The sequence below is a fragment of the Eutrigla gurnardus genome, assembly GCF_963514095.1.
Source record: "Eutrigla gurnardus genome assembly, chromosome: 3".
NCBI classification, from domain to species: Eukaryota; Metazoa; Chordata; class Actinopteri; order Perciformes; family Triglidae; genus Eutrigla; species Eutrigla gurnardus.
The window spans coordinates 4,496,246-4,519,944 of record NC_139917.1 but is presented as its reverse complement, the minus strand read 5'-3'; the positions used below and the strand labels follow the sequence as shown (position 1 = coordinate 4,519,944).

The window sequence follows — 23,699 nt, the reverse complement described above, 5'->3', positions numbered from 1 at the left end:
GAACATTTCCCCACTCATCGCCATGTCATCAAGTTCACCATCAAATGAATCTGCTATGAAGAACACAATACAACTGTCTATTCTAGAGAAGGATTCCCTTAATGAACTCAAGATAACTACATTGAATAGACAGCCATATAGAAATAGAAGAAAATATCAATAGGCATATTATAAGTCCCTATTGTAGCACATGTATTTAACTGTTAACTAATATGTTAAAGCTATGGTCTACGATTTGGAATAAAAAAAATCCATTCAGTCTATCAGCCGTAGGCCTGCATAGAAATTGACCGATGGGAGCCATTGCTCCAGAAGGCTCCCATTGGCTCGTACCCTCCATCCAATCCCCTCGTCTCCCCTGCTCCTCGTCATCCCGCCTCGTCCCCTCCCACACTCGCCTCGTCGAATCGTGGAACACTGAGGGGGGGGGGGGGGTTTGGTTGTGAGGGGCGGGATGCTTTTTTTTCCAAATCTGTCTCAGAGGCTCAACTGATTTTCAGAATGTAGACCATAGCTTTAAGGTTTGAAGGTGATATACTGTGAGTTGACCCAACATTGATGGAATCCAGCATGAGGTGAAACGAGGCTGCATATTGCTTTGAAAATAGCGACCTGACCCACGGCCTCAACCAGCAGCAGAGTCAGCCTGGAACGTTTTGTAATTGATAGGCTGCAAAAAAAAGACAAAAAAAAGCTTACTGCTAACAGTTACATTCTCACAGGTAGAACTCAATGTACCTTAAATGTAGACCATTTATTATGTAAAAAAAACTAAACTGCAATTCACACGACAAAAAAAGTAGTGCCGTCCCACTACGCCTCTGAGTATGAGAGAAAACGATGAACTTAAAGTTGATGTTAAAATGACATCATGTATCCTTGGTCATGCTCGCTCTCATGTTTGGGTGGAACAAGGGGAAGAATCCGGCGCCATGATGGTGTTGGGTTCTAGATCCCCACTTACAAGAGAAGGATCACCATCAACAAAATAGCCAGAATTCTGATCAAAAATATTGAATAATAAAAGTACAAATATGCTTTGCAAAGCAGAGCACACTCGCTTCCCGTCGACAGACCACACACAGTAGATAACTGCCCGGCCTCCACCAGTACTCCCAAACATCACACAGTCCAGCAGTTTTATACTCCTTTCTTCCTCAGGCTTCATCTGATTGGTGGAGCGGCCAGGCGTGTCCACGCCTCCTTGGTCCTCATATCCCGCCTCCCCTCGGTTAATTCTTCATGCCAGCATCATCAGTTCCCCTGAACGTGCAGTGACATACAAACTGGGTAAGCATTTGAGCAAGCATCCTTGAAATGCTTTCAATGCTTTCAATGCTATTTCAAGCGGCATTCAATGCTATCCTTGGAATTCTGTTTAATGGAAACTTCCAGAAAGAATCAGTTCTGTCCTGAATGCGAAGAAGGAGAACCAGAAACAGCAGTTTAATCCCTGAATGGAGTCGGGATGCTCTCAGTCACAGGATGAAGTCTTCATGGCGTTTTGTAAAGTACTCTTGCTGTTGTGACTTGTGCTCGGTTTGTGTCCGTCCTTTATTTGAACCGTACTATAGATTCCTGTCAGCAAGCACATCACATTTGAGGGTCTTCCAAAGGCTTAATTCCAGGAGTCTTAACCTTTGACCCTGCATATAGAACCACCAATAGGCCAAAGTCTAGGGAATCTGTGAACTCTCCGTCTTTGTCTCTCTGGACAGCCAGTCTCTGCTCTGGACACTCATTAATGACCTTTATTATCCCCCCCCCCCACACAAACATGACACATCATGTATATATGAGGTCATACTGTATCTTCTAGTGTAGGAGCTGTGACTGGTTAAAGAGATGACAGAAGTAGGAACAGGTGTGTCAGTGGGAGCTGCTTACGTAAGAGAAGTGTGGGAGGCCTTTGACCTTTGACCCTCACCTCTTTGATATTCTAGGCATTTTTTACACAGAGATCCTGCCATAACCGCGGAGAGATGACCCCTCGATATCTGCTGCACTCGATGGTTTGCAGCACAACGTATAAAATGAGCATCGCAAATACGATCACCTCTAGCGCACCAACACAACAATGAATGGTCAACTTTTGCTCGTGGTTCACTTTTACACGGCTATTCAAGCTCTAACAAAGCTGCAGTGCATCATACACATGTCATATACATGTTGGTGATACAATGGCGTCCTCACGTGAACACCTACTGGCTTTTTATCGTATCCCATCAACGTTCTGAGCTCTTTCAGTCCCCTGTCCCCATCTAGATTAAGTGAGTTACACAGCTATTTTTGCTGATGTATGCTATAAAATGTCATATGACTGACTGAATGTATACTAAATACTTATACTACTCCAGAACGGAGGGTGATGTCTGGGGCAGACAGTGGTGTGCTGGTACATGGGTGTGGTTACATTAGGCTGGGTGGCGGCTGTATTTGGTTGTAGTCAGTGATGTTGTTAGGCCTATATTAGGGGGGCTGGAGCTTCTGTTAAGGGTTCCCAAGCCCCCCTAAATCAATTTTAAATCTTTATTTTCAAAATAATGTCATACTGGTGAAAGGGAGTTTTAGGATTATAGCATCATAGTCTGTGGAAAGAATATACTTGAGAAAGAAGCATTTCTGTAAAGGCTATTTGTCTTTTTGCGTTTTATTTATTTATTTTTTACAGACTCTATATCCTCATTTTGCTGGAATAAATACAGAATAAATAAATACAAAATACAGTTATTTGGGTAAAGTTCATATTTTTGTTGTCAGATTTCACTGTGACCTTTAAATCAGTCTTGGTTTATTCTACTGTACTTTATGACAGAAACATTTCTGAGCTCTGATTGAACCTACAGGACAGTAACTGGTGTAATTAAATTACATTCTTTAGACCTGCAGCTTATCTATTGGAGAGAGGAATTAGATACGGTATCACTTTAAGACACATTTACATAATCAGGTTCTAAGTATGCAGCTTTAATGTGTCTAAAAGTTAACATGACAGTAACTCTTGTTCAACAGAGAATGGAAGAAGACGACGATGTCTGTTGTGTTGCTTTAAAGTTGTTACTAGCTGGACTTCTTCACTGTTTGTAGTTCTAATACAGGACTACAAAGATGCTTCTCCTGGGGCTGTCTTTAAAGATCCCATACTGATTTTCATCAATTTCACACAGCTGTCAGAGGTCCAACAACACTACTCGATATGCATTGCCCCAAACCCATCCGTGGTCCTGAAGTTCAGCTGTCTAAAAGTTGCTCAAATGAGCTCTACTGAGAACAGGCTGTTTCTGTTTCTGCACCTTTAAATGCTAATGAGCTCCGTCTGTCATCGCCTACTTGGAGAGAGACAGAGAGGATGCAGCTTACGCTAGCAGTAGCATGCGCCAATGTTTACTTGGATGTATTGCTATGGCTCGCCTCTGTGTCTCAGGTGAAGTTGCTGGGTCCCGTATGGTTGGGACAGATCCTTTTACGAGGGTCAGTGTCAGGGGTGGATTGGCTATCGGGAGTACCGGGACTTTTCCCGGTGGGCCGGTCACTAATGGGCCGATGGACGGCCGTTTTTTATTTTTTAATTTATTTTTAATTTATTTTTTTTATTCATTTATTTTTTTGCCATGCCTCGCCTTGCTTTGATAACTAGTGTAACTCTCCCGGGCGGCCCGGGGAGAGAGACGTGCACCAGCTCGGCCCACAGTGATCAGCTGCAGGTGAGAGGTGATGATTGGCCCGGTGGCTTGTCTGTCTACAGAATGGCCCTATGAGAGGCTTTAGAGGCCCAGGAGTCCCACCCACGCATGTTCTAAACCCCCCCTCGTCCAATCACTTTTAATGATGAGGAGTCGATGATGAGAGACGGCGCGAGAGAAAAAAACAACAACAACATAACACCACACGAAAAACAACAATGGAGAAGGAAAGTAAAAAACGCAAAGGCGGTGCAGAAAAATTGAGGGAAAAGAAAAGAAAAGCTCTAGCAGCACAGGCTGCTAAAAGTTGAACTATCACGCAGATGTTTGCAGCAGGGGCCGGCCCGGCCGGAGCTAGCAGCACCGAAGCAGGTCCGTGTCCTTCACGTGAGTCTGACAGTGACAGAGAGGCTCCCATCACTGCCTTTATGGTGCAGGAGGAGGCTGAAAGAAATGTTGAGGAAGAAGAGACTCCATGTGAAGGAGGTAGCAGGTATGTGCCTTCCAGAATAGTGTGGAGAAACATTCATTCAAATAAATGGTTCAGAACGGTTGCTTAACTGTCTATGAACTTTACTTGACATAATAAATAGCAAACTCTGGATGGTGTGGTGTGTTACAACTAAATCTAGTTATCTAAAGTATTGGAAAACAATAACCATATTCACCTATAATGACATCCCCCAAATCAGGTCACCAGAGTTAAAGTGTTTACAACTTAACAAATATGTATGCTTTACATATTTTTTTCAGTCAGTATTTATGGTTTATTGTCCTTCAACAGTTTAACATACAGTTCAAATTAATAAAACACTGATTAACTATATTACAGTAAAACATCTGCATACATATTACTCATGATGCAGTACACAAATTACAAGTATTTCCTCTTATGTCATGCTTCATTGTCTATACATTATGTTGAGCTGTACTATCTTTCTAAAATAAAATTAGTGTTTGTCCATTTTTCAGATCAATATACTATTGTTTTCCATACTTTAGCCAACTAACCAAAGTTCTGATTGCGTGCGGACTCATTATTTGCATGTAATCTTGTTCAGACTTAACTTATTCCACACTAATCCTTTCTCCAGTATCCTTCTTAAGAGCAAGTGAGCAACACAATGCGTAGTTATCATTTATTTTATTCAAGGCTTCAGAATATAAAGGGATATTGTTTAGTATAGTGGTGTTAGTAAGAACTTATGTGTTTGTACATCAACGGGGCGATATCTGCGCGCGGATTGTAGTGGGCTGGTCTGGACCAAAAAGTCCAGGGCCAAATTTTTGTCGCAGTCCACCCCTGGTCAGTGTCGAGGCAAAGCCAGCTTTGTACTGACCCTCGTTACTGAAGCAGTCCGATGTGAAGTTAGCACACACATACAAGCTAACACGGACCGTAGCCGTAAAAATGAAACGCAAGAGACCAGACCCGGACTGTCATGCACGGCGCTCTGTCGGACATGCGCCCCCGGGTTCCGTCCGACCGGAGGCAGCAGTGAAGACGCACCAGAGCGCCTGAGACAGAGGGAGGATTGTCTCCAGCTTCACCTGCACAGGGATTTATTCACGGAGCACCAGCCGGATCACCCAGCGCCATGACCGGTAAGTTTGGCTGCACTCTCCGGAGTTCGGTCTATGCAAATGACTCCTTACGTTATGTAAAGAAAGGAGCTGAATCTGAACGGCCTGTAGGAGCACCGTTTTACCAGAGGGTGGGCTGCAGATACCATGCAGGAGTTGCTTGTTTTCCTCATCCTGGGGGTTGGCAGGCTCAGGGAGGACCAGTTTATAGGTGTAGAGACCAGAGAAAACCTGTTTTTCATAATATGGCCCCTTTCATTCCTAGTGACATCTCTGGTTGTAGTGATGATTCCTTGTATTATCTGTCTCCGTGCCTCCTTGCGCTCCTTCTGACTGTTTCCCAGTAAATTATAGTTTCGAATGACTTTGAATGAGAATTAAAACTTGTAACAGCGCTTGAACTGGTTCTTTTGACTTTAATGAAAACGTGATGCAGCTGTATTCATTGTTGAGTGTCACCTTCCACTCAGCTGTCTGAAGCTCATTAAACATCAAACTGCGTCTTAATAAGTTAATTGTTCATGAAACCGCGTGTGAAGTTGTAATAAACTCCTTTGCTGTAGTTTACTGCCTAGGTTCCATGTGGTGTAATCTACTACGCAAAGCGCGCTCGCCGCTCAGCGACACGGGGACGCGCACGGCTATATCCTGTGACTGAGAGCATCCCGACTCCATTCAGCCCAGAGACCACAGGACCGCTGGGACCGGGATTAAACCGCTGTTTCTCGTTGTCCTTCTTCGTATTGAGGACAGAAGTGATTCTTCCTGGAAGTTTCCATGAAGCAGATTGTCCAACAGTGTGGCACATCTGTGACGCGATGCGGCGGCGCTGCAGGACGCACACATCTCTGTTTCTGAACGGATTATAGAGGAAAAGCTGATGGATATGGTTGGATGTGTGAAAATAAATGAAGAGCTTCGTGTTTTTATGAACTAACTCATTGGTGGGCTTCTCTCCAACTTAACTCCACTGTTCTACTATTTTGGAAACTCTCACCTTACGGAAGCAGGATCCGAACTTGTTTTTAACATTACCCGCATTTCATCGGGAGTCCGAGCTTCAGGTGCGCCTGCTCCGTCCCGTCTTTGAGGTCGTGGTGGTGGCCAGCTCTCCCGAGGGATGTTTCTGGGCTCCCGGGAGCAGGGAGCGACAGCCCGGCTCCTGCAGTGGACCCCCGCCTCGTCCTGGTGCCTCTGCGGTGGATCTGAGAGGAGATGAGAGCCGCGCTGTACCACCTCCTCGCCGGTTGCCTCTGCCTGTTACGCACCGCTGCTGAGGTGAGCCGACATTTACACACATTTGTAGCAACTTCTGGAAGGAAACGTGCAACCGATGAAACATGCGTAATTACGCACAGATTTCTCTTGGCGCATATGATGACTTGCTCCTTGTAAATGAAGTGCAACTAGTGACCTGACACTGAGGCACTGACGCGCAGCTTTGTTTCTCCTTCCCCAGTAAATTCACTGACTTTCTCCCCGCAGGAGTCTCCTCTCCCCCGGGAGCTGCTGGAGCGGCTCTCCCGCAGCGAGATCCGCAGCATCAGCGACCTCCAGCGGCTGCTCGAGATAGACTCCGTAGGTAAAGCGCTTCACTCTCATACGACTCTCCGTGTCAGGGAGCTTTACAGCGAAATGTTCTGTTTGAGACGGGAACCATAATGCATTGCTCAGCTTTTTTCAGGATACATAAACATTGTGAGGATAAAATGTGAGCGTTAGAAATAGTGGTTGTGTGAAAATTGTTTTAGAATTTCATTGACAGAAAAACAAAAGAACGAACAATGATGCAGCTTTGAAAGATCCATAGAGGGTTCAGAGCCCTGCAGACAAACATGGTCCACAGGTCTCAGTATGCTGTCCTCTTGTCTCGTTACTTGGACGTCTCAGCGGTCGTTGCTAGGAAACCAGAGACCGGCTCTTTACAGCCTTCATGAACTCTTCACAGCCTTCAGTTAACTTTGTGCTCATCAGCGAGGTGTAGAGGAGTAACGTCTGTTGAAAGGAGGACGAACGATTGTGTCACAGTGATGTCATCTGATCTTGGGCTAATTTGAGCGGCACAGTCACGTTCTTCCTGTGGCCCTCATGGAAAAAAGATACGCACAATAGTCAGCGGTGAGAGACAAATCTGTTATTTATCCTGTTTAAATTGTACCATGAATTAAACATAACATTTGTCAATTTAAAAGATCATTTTTCAAGTCCAGAAGGTCTATCGTAGTCTCATTTAGTTTGGTGTGAAATGAACTTCATCTCTAATCTCTCACGATGTACGTCACCAACACAGCAGCTAGGTGGCTAACTTAGTTGAAATGTAAAATATTTTAAATTGAAAAACTTCACGTGTAATTTGAGGTCCAAGATATATTTACTCTCACGTTGACTCCTGTTTTCTTAAAAAAGGTCCCAGGGGACACAGGAAGGGGCACTTTGCCTCTAAGGTTTTTAGGTGGAAGGCTGCAACCTGCAGAGGATCTAATGAAGAGACAGTTGCATGATTGAATTGTAGTGTTTTTGGAAATCAACCTATACAAAGGTCTAAAGGTCAGGCTATCAAGACTCGTTCAGCTCATTTAGTAAAAGCTGTTTCTTCTCCTTTAACATTCTGAAAGCACAATGGAACATCTTTAGTTTGTGCTGCTGCCACCAAACTTCCTGCTGCTGCAGTGAATTCCCTTAACATTGAAGAAACAGCTCCATAAAACGGTAGAAAACATTTCCATATCAATGTACCTAGTCTCCCTTTAAAAACATTATTCTGACTTATTCGTGGTAGGTTTCAGATCAGTTGAATTGCAATTTGAAAAATGAGTTAACAAGAAGTAAATAAATTATCTTCAACCCTCAGTTTCCCCAATATTCACCTTGAATAAACACAGGTCTCATTATCCACGTACTAAATCAGATGAGTGTGAATCAGTCAGGAAGTAACTGTGACATAAAAGTCCTTCTCCTGCTCTGACCTTCACGCTGCCTGTGAAAACATTTTTGATTAATTTTTTGGTGTGTGCTGCTCCAAGCTGTGCCACCATTTATCCTGGCATCATTGAGATGCAAATGGCGAGTGTGACGGCTCCCCGGCTCGGTGGGGGTCAAGTGGCTCACTTCATTATGCTGCTGTCATGCTGGCCATTATGGCTCTGAGAGCAGGGCTCGCTGCAAGGCTGCCAGGTTGCTATGTATAATTCATGCTCAAATTCCTGCATGGCAGGCCGAGAGAGGAGAGAGAGATGGGTAGAGAGAGAGAGACGGGGAGAGAGAGAGAGATGTCCAACGTGGACTTTGTTGTGTTTTTGAAGCACATTGTGTGTATTGGCGGGTGTGTGTGTGTTTGTTTGTGTGTGTGCGTGACTGCTTGCACACACACACACACACACATGGCAGGCTGGAGGTAAGTCTGTCGATATTCTGTGTTGAAATGTTTTGCTGGATCTGTGAACACTTTAGAAAAACGTGATTGCCTTCTGCAATGTCTCATTATACAGCAGTCTCACAGAAGGTCATGAAATAGTCACAAAATATAATCTTTGGTTTACAGAGACACAAATTGTCTATTTTATTGTGTTGTAGCATGAAAACAATGTCAGTCGAATGTTAATTAGACCCTTTTCCGTGGTGGACACACACATTAAAAGCCTCCTTGTGACGATGCAACATCCAGAGCTAGTGGTATGGGATCAAACATTTTGCAAGACTATTGTGGTGGGGGGAGGGGAGTTTCAACCATGAGGCCGTTGTTGGACTTTGCATGTCACGTTGATAGTTTTCATAAACATAACATTTGTTTGTTATGTCTAAACCCAACGTCTCTTTGTTTTACCTAAAGCTAACAATGATTTAGTTTCCTGAATTTAACATTTGCTTTCTACGTGATGTAATGTTCATTTTGCTGCCTAAATGTAACATTGTTGTTATTATCTTAATGTCCCAACTGGCAGGAAAATTATGTGATGCAGAGACGAACAATACTTCCAATAAAAATATATTAATTTGAAAATTGTGCTGAGTGACACCAAAACAGTAAATATTGTTGGCCATGTTGTAGAATCTTTTCCCAAACGACCGTGATACTGTGTTTACACACCCACACAGAGCTCTTTATACAAGCCTGCCTTGGTGATGTACACACTGGAAGCATCACTACAAACTTCAATCTACAGCTTGTTTACGAAATATATGGGTTTTTATGATGCTATGAAATACAGTTGCTGAATAATAAATATACATCTGTGATTCGTCTGCATGCTGATGGCTGTTAAAGGCTCAGATGAGTCAGCTATTATCATTTCTAGCCTGGTAACGATGGTGGAGATGATAGTTCATGTAAAGTTGTGCGTACTGATTTGGATTAAATGTGTTACAACCCTGGCTCTCAGGTTGAAACAAAGGAGAGGGCACACACAGAGCTCTGAGAATTTCTCAGTGTTTATTAAACTAAACAACCCAAAAGGAACATAATGTGGCTGTGTGTTGCATCAAATGTAGTGTGTGCGGGTGTGTGCATGTGTGTGTGTATGTATGTAAGAAAACAAACTATAGCAGGTTGTAGGCCATAGCAGCAGTCAGCTGCTCAACCACCAGAGAGAGAGAGCAGCCTGACTGAGGCGGCCTTTTATCAATGACACCACTCCCTAAGGTGTGGTCTGCTTAGGACGGCCCACTGCTTCCTGGTTCTCCTGGAAGGCACCGAGAAGCAGACAGAACAGGGACGTCACAAATGCCACTATGAATGAGATTAACTGGCCCGAGATCAAGATGCAGATGTCTGTAGCACACGAGTGTCAGCATGGTGGAAAACTCCATCAGCACAGTTTCTTCACGGACCAACCGCTTCACAACATGTTGGACTTCCAGCAATTTCTGTAACTCACCAAAACAGACAATCAAAAACCAAGATGGCGATGACATAAGACCGAGATGGTGATGACATAAGACCAAGATGGCGATGACATAAAACCAAGATGGCGATGACATAAAACCAAGATGGCGATGAAATAATACCAAGATGGCGATGGCTAACACTAAGATGGCGATAACATAAAACCAAGATGGCGATGGCATAGAACCAAGATGGCGATGACATAAAACCAAGATGGCGATGACATAAAACCAAGATGGCGATCGCATAAAACCAAGATGGCGATGGCATAAAACCAAGATGGCGACGGCTAACACTAAGGACGGCCGCGCCTATTCGCGGCGCTCCGCGTCTGGTGTGAACTACACTATCGCTTAACAGGGGCGCTGAAAGGAAGCGGGCTCCGCTACGCGCCTATTCGCGGCGCTTCCGCGGCCGGTGTGAACCAGGCGTAAGATGGTGATGGCTAACACCAAGATGGTGATGGCTAACACTAAGATGGCGATGACATAAACCAAGATGGCGATGACATAAACCCAGATGGTGATGGCTAACACTAAGATGGTGATGGCTAACACTAAGATGGCGATGACATAAACCAAGATGGCGATGACATAAACCCAGATGGTGATGGCTAACACTAAGATGATGATGGCTAACACTAAGATGGCGATAGCATAAAACCAAGATGGTGATGGCATAGAACCAAGATGGCGATGGCATAAAACCAAGATGGCGATGGCATAAAACCAAGATGGTGATGGCTAACACTAAGATGGTGATGGCTAACACTAAGATGGCGATGACATAAACCAAGATGGCGATGACGTAAACCCAGATGGTGATGGCTAACACTAAGATGATGATGGCTAACACTAAGATGGCGATAGCATAAAACCAAGATGGTGATGGCATAGAACCAAGATGGCGATGGCATAAAACCAAGATGGCGATGGCATAAAACCAAGATGGCGATGGCATAAAATCAAGATGGCGATGGCATAAAACCAAGATGGTGATGGCTAACACTAAGATGGTGATGGCTAACACTAAGATGGCGATGACATAAAACCAAGATGGCGATGGCTAACACTAAGATGGTGATGGCTAACACTTAGATGGCGAGGGTCAAATGCCATGGTAACAGCTTAAAAGCGAGATGGCCAAAATGCTTCAAAACCATAGTCCAATGCATGATGTCACACTGACTTCGTCAATTCTTATATACTGTCTGATTATCGACGTATGAACTATTTCATTTTAATAGATATAAATAAAGGAATAAGTACAGTAATGAATAATTACTAAAATAATTAAGGGATAATAAAATACATTTATAAATTAAAGCCCCATTTATCAAATAAATGGGCAAGTTATTGTGAAAATGCATATGCAGAGTTATACAAAATGAATTAATAAAATTAATGAATATAATTTGACTAATTACTTATTTTTGTATGAATGTTGCTCAATCAATAAATCCAATACTCCGACCAAAAAAATAAAATAATAAAAATAAAAACACACTCAACATGGCAGCTTGCTCGTTGTTTTTGAGCACGAGAGCTTTAACTTGAACAGGAGTGTTTCTCAGCTCTGACCTCAGCGTGACTCTGTGTGTTAATGTGAATTAGATTTACAATGTTTCTGATGCACGCAGCGGTTCTCACAGCTACACTGACAGGCAGAGACCTCAGTAACCGTCGACACCTTTAACTCAGTTACAATAACCTGGTTACACTGAGAGAGCTGATCTGTACTAAACAACCTGCTGCAGCACTTCTCTTTTTTCTTATTTTTGTTTGTTCCAGATGTGTTGATAGCCACATATTCCCTCTTTGCTTGGACTCACACTTGTTGAGACCCATTTTTTATCTTTACTAGGGGGGCATATAGAAGTGGAACCTGAAATGTAATTTGAAATGCAGCATAGCAGTGTGTGCCTTGTTCTCGTCATGAATCACAATGAATGGATTATTTAATTAAGTAATTGAATATACTAAATTGGGACATTGTAAAGGTCTTAGAACATTATGGGCCCTAGTTTCGTAGACCAGCGCAGGGTGGCGCAGCCGGCGCAGTGCAAGTTTCGACCCACGCAGCCTTGCGCACCGTCAGTTTGGCAGTTTGGTAGATCGCCTGCGCCAAGATGGGTGTGGCGGCGCAGCAGGGGGAGGCGTCACATATTCAGCTTGGCGTAGCGGAAGTTTCGTGGCAAAAAGCCTCGCCGAGACTGCGCTGAAAGCTCGCCAGCTCCAACCTGGTCTACTTTCGGCGCAAGGCGTAAATAAAGTCCATTGATTCAATGCGAATCACAGCTGGCGGAGTGGAAGTTTGGCGGACCGGCGCGCAGTGCGCACACGTCACCGAGACCTCACAGGCAGGTTTCCACAGTTCCAGGCACATTTTAATGCAATAAACAATCACAGCAAACACTATTTAATGCAACTCATTGAATCAACACGTGAATTTATATCTATATAGATTGTCCCGTCACATCTGACGTCAGATCAAAGGCGGATGGCACGCGTAACGGAAACTCAGCCTCTCGGACCAAAACATCTCCCTCTCTCTCTCCTGTTTTTTATAATATGGACATTGTTATTAGGCTTGTTTGGAATCAAGCATGCGCATGCATTTGCCTCGCAAAACAAGGCATTCTGGGGAAAAAACGTCACAAATGCTGGTGATAACTTCCCTTTGCGACATGTCACATGACTTTAAAAACTCGTGGTATCTCCAGGTACCTCCCTTCGCATGCTTTTCTCTGCAGATGGTCTGAAATAAGTGCGGACATAAGACACTCCCCTCAACGTTGCCCTAGTTGGTTAGAATTATCACGTGGTATTTCCCACGTGAGAAAATTCCTCAGCCTCCGTCAACAACGGGACTTCAAATGCCTCGGCTCGAGTTCGTCAGAGACGAAGAAAGCCAGCGCCACTGGGCAGGCCATATTCTTTGTGCAAAGTCCGTGAAGTTTCCCCTGGCGCGATAGTTTTTGTTATGTATACAATTATTAATAAAGTTTAAATAAAAAAAATAAATAAAAAAAGTCCGTGAAGTGCACCTGTGTCCGACTTGACGTGGTGAGAACTTGGCGTGTTTATGACGAGTTCCGGCGGATCCTCTCAAGTCTCGTGCATGCATCGGCGCAAATGCATGCGATCCGAAACGCGCCCATTATTATGATACGCGCGCACAGCGCGTGATGAGCGTGGTGGGAGCAGCGGTGCTGCTTCTGTCATCGGGTTGTCAAGTGACGGATCTTACACTGAACCTCCCCTAACGCATTAAAGGAGAGGAGAGGAGCTCATTTGATTGGTGAAGATCTGAATCGGCTGTGTTAATCCCAGTCCACGCCTCGTCTCCTCCTCGTCTCCCACTCACGCCTTCTTCTCCTCCCTCTTTCCCACTTGCGCCGGTGGGCGAGACGGGAGGTGTGCCTGCGCGAGCCTGCGCGGTGCACGAAACTTGCAAAGTCCAGGCGGACACACCCCGTCGGCGCGGCGCAGGTGCGCTGAAAGCTGACTGCGCCTGGTCTACGAAACTAGGGCCCTATGATTGCAATCTCTGAGGACCATCCCCATGCTCTAATATGTCTCATACGTTGTTGCAGTAATTTTTGGGTTGATTTATTGCACATATTTGGTGTTTACGACTTGAGAATTGATAAAGAAAAATCACTCCAAAACACCACATTAAGACATCAGTCAGACTTCTGTTCATAAACCAGTAGACCAAGCGCAGTTGGGGCGCAGCGCACCTGCGCCACGCTGACATGGTGTGTCCGCCTGGACTTCGCAAGTTTCGTGCAACGCGCAGGCTCGCGCAGGCACACCTCCCGTCACTCCCACCCGCGCAAGTGGGCCGGAGTGGGACTCATTTTCAGCCCTGGAGTTTCATACCTCAGACCGGCCCACTTTAGATCACGACCTATTATATTAAAATAATGTAATTATAACTTTACATGTTAAGCATACAATAGCGCACTGTTCTCTAAAGCCTTGTAATTCCGTGTATTTTTTCTAAAATAATTCCAATTCAGTGGAAGTAATGGTTGCTTCACAATGGGGATTTATTTCAACATGAGTGCACATCTCCACCATTATTCTTTGCAACACAACATCCTTTTCAACAAATTATAAAAAGAATAAATAAAATATTACATATTAAATTTGAAAAAATAATAAAAGGTAATAATCTGTAATAACATAATCAGAACTTAGATTTCACAAACATTTAGATTTAAACATGAACAAAGAATAAAATAAGTATTGCACAAGTTTGTTATTCACAGTAAAACATAACTTTCTAAAGATGCCATTATCAGTTTTTCCTCTGCACAAGAATAGTGTCAAAGAAACATGGCCAACCCTAAAACATTAATAAACGCCTGAGCAGTGCACTGGTCTCTGCGACTTTGTTTATTACAGTATCATTGTGCAAAGACATGAGAATTTCTTTCTCAGTGCACATGAGCATGAATGCCTCAAGTTTCTTCTCAGTCAAAGTGCTCCTGAGTCTGTTTTTTATGAATTTCACTGTTGAGAAACTTCTCTCACAGCCTACTTGTGTGATGGACAGTGTCAATAGCAACCTGTAGGCCAGTCCAATCACATGGTAGGCATCAGTTAGCAGATTGTACTGAGAGAGGATGAGATGAACACAAATTACACAGTTTTTACAGGACGAACAAGTTTTGCTCTCTAGTTCAACATCCTGCTGTTCCATGGAAGGATCCGCCTCACTTCCTTGTGGCATTTCACTAGCTGTCCTGACAGTGTAACCCTCCAGAGGGGACATCTTCAGTCTGTCCCACTGACATGCAAGGCTGTAGAGTTCACTACATAATGTGCCAACTGTAGCTCTATTGTCAAACTTAAGCAGACATTTGCTTATTTCGTCCAGAGCCGAGCTGGGGAGTCCATTTTCCTTCACATGAGCAAAATTTCTAGGGTCTAGACAGGCAAAATCTGAGCAAAGTTTTGCATTGATAGAAAACCTTCTATGGATACTGTCTGTCACTGTGTCCACAATGACATTGTGAACTTTGACCTTGAAGTCAGTATCAGCTGATGCTAGCATCTCATCTTCTGCAAGCTCTCCTGGCATTCTTTTCTTTTTTCTGAACCTTCTCTCAGGAAGGGCAGTCTGCACTACCAGCTCACTCTCTTCCTCCTCTTGCAACTTTTCCTTAGCCCACTTCACAAGCTCATCAGCTGCACACTTAACTCCTTCAAAGTCCCTAGCACACTCCCTGAGACCCTCCTCTGTCCCCTCAACCAGACGTTGTTATGTGATGATATCCATTCCCCTTGTCTGTAAGTATTTTGAGAGAGGGGATGTCTGCTCAAAAATGCGAAGGAAAGTTTGTGCAGTGAGCACTGTTTCATACCTCGAAAGGCCTTCTATGAATCCCTTTACCTTGGCCCTCACAGTTGGCTGTTGTGTTCTGTCATCTACAATGGTGTGCAAAGTCATAAGCACTTCAAGAAACAAGGCTCCCTGAGGATTCCCAAAGCACCCAAACACTTTACTTAGTGCCTGGTCCTTAGCCCACCACCTAGTTTGCCCTATTGGGCACAGTCTTCTGTGATGCTGGTCCTTACTGATCTCTTCCCACTTCCGCATGCGCTTGTATGAATCTCTTAGGAAAACTGCTATATCATTAAGCAGCGAGAAGAGGGATGCACTTTCCACAACACTGCCTGTTGTGTCTGCCAGTACAAGATTCAAAATATGTGCATAACACCATACATGAATCTGATTGGGGGACTGCTCAGAGAGGAATGTAGAAAACCCCCGATACTGTCCCTGCATATTAGCTGCTCCATCTGTGGAGTTGCCCACACATGTGCCAATATCGATATTAAGCTCCTGTAGCACCTTTTTCAGGAGCTCTGCAAAATGCTGCCCTGTAGATGACTCACACTCCACCATAGCAATCAGTCTTTCATGAATGACATCTGTTACATATCTGAGGATGATGGAGCACTGGTCTTTGCTGCTGATATCTTGTGTGGTGTCAATTTGGACTGAAAACATGCCAGCTTGTCTTACTTCTTCGGCTATAGTGGCCTTTATCAGTTGGCTGATGACATCCACAACTTTATTGAATGTGTCTTTTGACAGCAGTGTAACTAGAGACCCTCTGCCTTTTGCACCAGTTTCATGTTGTTTTCTGCTGTTTTCTATGCAAGTGTTTACATGTTTTTGTAGGCAAATGTCATATCTACTCAAGAGTAGAATCAACTCTAGGATGTTGCCATGATTAACAGCAATGTTCTCTAAGCTGTAACCTGCCTCCTCATCTCCCCTGTAGCTAAGGCCACATTTACCGATAACTTTAATAACATCCACAATGCGCTCCATCACCTGACGTTTCTGTTTCACTTGGTCAGCACGCAATGACATTTGGTTGCCAGTCAAAAGGCTTTTCACATCTGCCTTTTGTACATTCAGAAAGTAAGCATCTGCACTATCTCTGTGTGTCTTGCTTTTTTCGTGTTCCATTATTCTTTGGTGAATGTGTTTCCAGTCTTTCATGCCTCTCTTTATGAAAGGGCCATCAGTAACCAGAGGTGCAAATGCTAGACAAACAGAGCAGTACAGAGACTGATTTTTTTCACAGTAAGTCAGCCACTTGCGGTTGGTTCCATCTTTGCTATTGAAAACGTTTGGTATTGCAATATTAGGGGTTTGTTGAGGATGATAAGAAAAAAACATAGGTATATCCTGTGACTGAGGGCAAGCAAAGTAGTCAAAACTATCAACAGACTCATCTTCATCTGTCTCATTCCTATCTTGTGGTTCAGGGTTCTGCTGCTGAGCTGCTGCCTCTGTAATCAGTCTCTGAGTAGACTCCGCTCTCCCTTTCACACTTCCTCCAGTTTCCATAGACTTGCCTGCACGTATCACATAAAAAACAATAATCTGTAAGGCTTTAGCATATTTGACATGGAAAACACGTTTTAACTGAACCAATTAAGATTTTGTTCAATGGCAAAATAAGCAGGCTTATTCCATATTACTATTACTAATGATCAAAAGTATAACGGGCCACTACTATCATTTGGGCATAGAAAGTGGTTTTATTGGAACTGATGCTTGCTTGTTCACACACTAGCTCACCTGTTTCTTCCTCACCACTGGCTCCTGGCTCTGCCTCTGACTCTAAATCATAAAAATGTTCATAAATCTCGTCACAAATCTCCCCTTTTTCAAGTCAAAAATTCAAGTCAGTTTCATTATTGTAGTGCTGAATCCTCTATCATCATCAATTGCAATCTGGGTCCAATCAGCTCTCGTTTACATCTTCATGCAGTGTTTGGTTTGTTTACAGCCTGCGCGCAACGTGATTCCCGGCCAAACGTTAGCGATTGGTTATGGCAGATCCAGAGTGGCACTGGGCAGATCCAATAGTTTTAAATTTCAACAGACACCTGCCTTCCAAGTGAGTTAACGTTTATCAATTGAGGAGGTCCAGACTCTCTGTGCAAATGAAATGAAGTACGAGTCTGGTAGGACCAGGCTAGGTCTACACCATACTCTTCATTATATTAATTCTAATAATATTCACTTAATGAGCAATCCTACCTGCACACTCTGGACCTGTGGGCTGATGGCTGGTGCTTGGTGATGCATCTTGTATCTGAGGGGCTACAAATCAAAGTTTGTGGCCAGTTATGTGGCGTTGCATCATAATATTATTTAAATTATGTAACGTTAGGTTAGACAGGCTATATGTTACAACTAGGGATACACCGAAATGAAAATTCTTGGCCGAAACCGAAAATGAGGAAACCAAGGCCGAAAACCGAAACACCGAAAGAAATTATTATGCCAATTATTAGTAACATTCAGGGTTGCCGCGGTATGCGGTATTACCAGTGGTTGAGGCCAACACCGAGTTATTTTGTATTATTTTTTTCCAGTAATAAAAAAAAAATCCGGTCTTGTGTGGAACGCGGAAGACCGGTTCCACACAGCAACGCCGGTAAACAAACCCCGCGAAGCCCAATCCCTACGAGAGCTCCTCGTGCTACGGCCATCCGGAGGCGCACAGAGCTTTTGGCCGTGATATTATATATAAAATTATATTATACTATTATATGATCGTTATAAGACGCTGTCACCGAGAATTTGCGCGCTGCCAGGCGCTGTCACCGAGTGTGAGAGGAGAGTTGACGGAGAAGATGGTGGTTGACCTAGTTTCAAAGTTTAAACTCGGTAATACCGGTGTTGACACGAGTGTATTACTCGGTGTGAAAATGTCCACAGCGCGGCAACCCTAGTACCATTGCATTTATGGCTATGACTGTGTACTAACTTCATTAAAATCAAGGCATTGCAATGTTTACAAATCGCTATACGTGGGTCTTTCTCAGAATCATTGAAAAACGTCCACACCGCAGACATATTAGCGCTTATCCAGACAAGCGTGTGCTGGCCGCGCTTTTTTGTTGTTTCGGTGATAAAAAGTATTTCGGCCGAGAACCGAAAATGCGCTTTTGGACCATTTTCGGCCAAAGATTTTCGGTGGCCGAAAATTCGGTGCATCCCTAGTTACAATGCCACGCAATTCTTTGACTTGATAGGCTAATTAATTCACTTGAACGGTGCAGGTAAAGTTGCATTTTGTTCATTATCTTGTCTTACCCGTTTCATCGTCTTCATTGGTCGTTTCAGACTGTGAGCACGTTTGAATGAAAAAGCTGCCGATTTTTGCACATTTGGCTGCATCTGTCTCCAGGGCTTTTCTCTTTTTAATCCTCACTTTTTCTGCGCCACCCTTGCTCTTTTTATTTTCCATTTTGGGTTATTATTTTCCTTGTACATCTGTGGTTGGAGCTAGGCAAACACCACTGAAGTGTGCGGACTAGTGCACGACACGTACGTTACGTCAGGCTGCGTCTGCGTCTGTTTCTTGTTGGTGGGCGTGCCCTTAACCTGCGTCCGCGTCCCAGTTTCATTGGCATGATCTAACAGACCGCCAGCTCCCTGATATGACCAGCGACAGCGGTAACAGCATACACGTGATACCCACTCCACTTAGTGCCATGACTGAACACCGGCACAAAATAAATAAAAATAATAATTGAACACCGGCCCTCGCGGCCCAAAAGTCAGACCGGCCCACCGGGAATTGTCCCGGTCCTCCCGATTAGCCACTCCGGGCCTGGTTGAAAGCGATGCATGATGGCTAGAATTGTGTCCGACTTAGCAGCCGACTGCAAAGACGTCACAGGGTCGCGACCATATCACGTGACCCAAAACATCGCAGGAACAAGTTTTTAAGAGCCGCTTCTTGCAGAGCTTGGCAGCGCGGTCTACGACGGCTGCAACCGGCTTGTCCACACCTCCGCTACAGCGGAACGGTTCTCATTGGTTAAAAGTTCAATGACGTGTGTTCAGGTCCGCACTCGGCGGCCACCTTGTGGTGAAATTATACTTTTTATTTTGGTCGCATTGATCTCATGGCTTGATCTAAAGTTCCGTGCATTGTGTTGCATATATATATATATATATATATATATATATATATATATATATATATAAAACATATCCTCTTTGGTTTGCTGCCGTGTTCTATCGCTTGAGCAACATAGTCACGTTGACTTTGTTGTCCGACTTGACGGCGTTTGGCTGCCGTCTCTTTTAGAGCCCGCCCCCTAAGACACCTGCAGCTCTCGTCGGCGTGATAAGTCAAGTCAAGTCAGGCCAAGACCATCCCGAACAAGCCTAATGACAGAAGCAGCGCCGCCTCTCCCACAACGCGCATCACGCGCTGTGCGTGTGTATAGTCATAATAACTATAATGCCGATATTATATCACTATAGAAATTGTAGGCACATTTTAGTCATGTCTATCACAAAGCAGGGTCAGGGCGCACAGCAGTAGACATAATGGACGAGCCGGCCGGGCCATTCATCATCATCATCACCGTCCTCATCATCTGCGCTCCACAGCTGCACCGGATTCCCCGTCCAACACCAGAACGGCGGGACACCGGGACCTTGCGGGCCGCTCAGACCAGCTGCAGCCCCAACTCCGGTTCCAGCTCGGCAAAGTTGTGCGTTTCTGGTCCAAGTTTCAGCTGTGTTAATTCAGTCAGGCTGAGTTTCCGTTACGCGTGCCATCGCCTTTGATCTGACGTCAGATGTGACGGGACAATCTATATAGATATAAATTCACATGTTGATTGAATTAGTCACATTAAATAGTGTTTGTTGTGATTATTTATTGCATTTAAATGTGCCTGGAACTGTGGAAACCCATGTATCCCTGACTGCAGCCCCGCAGACCTCAACGTGGGCGGAGTTAAACGTTTAACCCCACCCACCTCAACATTGAACTCCGCCCACTCCTCAACTCTTTTAATACGGTGTCCGAAGAGGGACAAGAAACCATAATGAGGCGCGGCTCTTTGCTGCATGTCCCTTCCTCTCTCTCCCCCATTTCAAAACGTCTATCCACTGTCTAAAATCAAGGTGTCTATGCCTAAAAAAACCCATAATGAATGTTCCTTAATTATTCATTAAATTATGATGATGTAATATGTCTTAATGTGTATTTATCATAAACAAATAACCTGAGCTACTCTCTTAATGCTATCAAAAATCAAAATGAAAGGGACTACTAATTTTTATTTAGAAATTTAATTTTATTGAACAGCAAATGATTTAACAAACAAACGATTATCATGACAAAAATGAAAACAATAATAATAATAATAGTGACAATAATTATGATGATGATAATGACAATAATGATGATATTAATGATACAAATAACACCAATAATTATGACAACAACAACAATAACAATATTAACAATAAAAATGATACTAACAACTATAACAATCATCATAATAATAATTTTGTGGGTGGGTTAGGGGTTAGGGTGACATATACTGGTCTGGGTCTGAGGTACATGTACTGGTCTGGATCTGTTATCCATCTTAGAGGAACATGGCATTGACTTTCAAATTTTCCTCATCCACACAAAGTTTGAAGAACATCTCCATATCGGACCAGGAGGGTGCTCAAAGGTGATGAGAAGATCCTCCTTTCCATTATCCGATTGTCCTTCGAGGACGTCCTCAATTGCCTTTAACTGATTGCCAGGGTCCATTTGAAGAACCGCAGGCTCCATCACCTGCCCACGGAGTAAATGCTGGTGTCTTTCGATCCAGCTCATTGCTCTGTGCATGTCGTTGAGGATTGCTTGCTGAACCTGGTAACAGGACCCAAGTTGAAATCAGAAATAAATCCAACATGCAGTCATAACTGCAGTTAATCACAGGCAGTTCATATTTGTAATTTTTAAGAGGAGAACTGGTCCAAGTCTAATATAAAATTGACTAATATAATTTTTTTTTTAAATATGCATGTTTTTTACAATTATAATTAATAGGTGAAGTTCAGTGTTCAGAATAAGTCTTTTTTTGATTATCATTTGCACTTCTTTACTGACCGAAAGGTTCTTGGAAGCATCACCATCCAGTTTTCCAATACCATGGTCCATGGTTACGTCACAGTCCTTAATGGGTACATAAAAGCATGACTGATTGTGTAAGTTTTAATGGTGTGTAACATGTTTGTGTGCCATAAACTTTATTCTCACTAACCAACTCTTTTGGCGGAGAGCTGTAAGGCCTCTTGGCACATGGCTGGTCTTCATCTTCAGTGTCCAGTGCCATCTGAATACAGTCCAACATTACAGTGTTATTTTGTTTAACGTTGTAGTACATAAAATGTTTTACATTTGTGATCAGGTGTGTATTTGAAATCCTCAGTTGCTGTTTGACAGCCCATAATACAGCTGTGTCCCATTACTGATACTCGTGACCATTACTGAGCAATGTGTTTAAATGGAAAAATATCCCACTAATCATGACAGCATACCTGTGCTCTTTTAAGTTCTCGTCGTTTTGTCCTGTTTTTGCTCATCTCCTCTTTAGATCTGTGTGAGTCAATGATATCCATTCATTATAAACAAAAATGTAGTCATATATTTATCATTGAGACAATTGATGTTACAATATAAAGTGAAGCCTTGATAATTTTCTAGACACTTACATCATGGGAAAGTTTTCCAGGAGAACCAGGCACCACCATCTCCTTATTTGATGCATGTTTCCCTAAGGAATAAATGAATTACAAATAACACAACTGTATGGTCATTTCCAAAACACACTGGAAACATGTTTCTCACAGACTGACAGGCTCCTCTGACTGCTGTTCTGCTTGCTGTTGTATGCTGCCACAACCCTTCCAAGCTTGGAATAATATGACACCTTTGGCTCATAAACAGAAATGTGAAATTTTGTGGATGGGCCACCAACAGAAAGCTTGACAGACAGGGGCACACCTGCGGCATCTGCCTCCTGTTGACGCTGAAGGAGACTGGCTTTTCGATCCTCTCCAAACCATTTATTTTCAACCATTTCCACCAAGGCCTCCTGTGGCAAATCCACTGCTGGTTTGTCAGCACGCGGGCAGAACTTTAAGGACTGCATATGTTGACATTCAAAAGGGAGCATCCTCTACCTCACAGCAAAGTCAGCATTGCGACAGCACTGTTCCACCTCGCACATCAATTTTGGTGTGGGCCCCCAAGTATTTTTTATAACATGGACTGGTGTTGCTGGACCACAAAATGTCTTCTCAACAGCAAACACCCCATTTTTGGGATCCACAGGGGGGGCCTGAGGATCTGGAGGGCTGACAGTGGCCTGTGGGTGGTCTGGAGGGGCGACAGTGGCCTGTGGACGGTCTGGGGGGGCGACAGTGGCCTGTGGAGGATCTGGAGGGGCGACAGTAGCCTGTGGACGGTCTGGGGGGGCGACAGTGGCCTGTGGAGGATCTGGAGGGGCGACAGTAGCCTGTGGACGGTCTGGGGGGGCGACAGTGGCCTGTGGACGGTCTGGAGGGGCCATGGTGGCCTGATTAGGAGCTGCTGGACAATCTTCATCACGATCATGTTGCACTAGGTGCTTTATAAATTGAGCCCTGTTGATGAGTGTTGCTTGGCAATACAAGCAGTGGAAGTGACTTGTCTTTCGACAACCCAATCCACATTTGATGATTGTGAATTCTGAAAGAGGCATAACATTAAAGCATAAACATAAATATATAAATTGAATGAAATACATTGCACTGTAAATTAGGGGGAAATGTCAGTAATTACTTAATTACAGTGTATTCAATAACTACATTTCAAAAGTGCTACCTTTGTGCCTCACTGACGCATGGCACTTAATATGGTTGTCCACATGAGATTTAGAGGATGCACTGTATTTGCAAAACGGACAAGACAAGCCTGTTGCGGACTTGGGAAGGTCGCCTCCACGTATCACTGTAATGTGTCTCTATACATAAAAAAAAAAGGATTACATGATTACAAAGTCACAAAATACTGACATTAACTCTTTTTTCTTGTACTCTGATTAGTCTAATTAACTTACAGTGCATACCACCGAATGCACTCTTATATTAGGATTACGTTAGTTTAAATTCACATAACCTAACGATACACCTAGAATTACATAAACAATATTATAAAAGTC

The 23,699-nt window shown here is 43.7% G+C and overlaps 2 protein-coding genes across 3 annotated transcripts in view; one reads left to right on the top strand and one right to left on the bottom strand.

The window, feature by feature from the left end:
* The first annotated feature begins 5,802 nt into the window (after nt 1-5,802).
* Nucleotides 5,803-23,699, top strand: part of pdgfaa (platelet-derived growth factor alpha polypeptide a) — a 33,043-nt gene continuing 15,146 nt past the window's right edge. Inside the window, exons 1-2 of one of the 2 annotated variants that reach the window (XM_084006529.1) lie at nt 5,803-6,545; nt 6,753-6,849. In XM_084006529.1, the coding sequence (XP_083862655.1) occupies nt 6,483-6,545; nt 6,753-6,849 (160 nt within the window). In that variant the 5' untranslated portion in view covers nt 5,803-6,482. The remainder of the gene's footprint in view (nt 6,546-6,752; nt 6,850-23,699) is intronic. The other variant, XM_084006528.1, reaches the window with a different exon arrangement.
* Nucleotides 9,902-22,295, bottom strand: LOC311010808 (uncharacterized protein; the record flags this gene model as incomplete). Its single annotated transcript, XM_084005457.1, has 7 exons — nt 22,210-22,295; nt 22,036-22,093; nt 21,759-21,830; nt 21,605-21,670; nt 21,163-21,364; nt 10,602-10,789; nt 9,902-9,946 (listed from the first exon to the last, which is right to left on the bottom strand). Exons 1-7 carry the CDS (start codon nt 22,263-22,265, stop codon nt 9,902-9,904), a joined length of 687 nt encoding a protein of 228 aa, XP_083861583.1. The 5' UTR covers nt 22,266-22,295.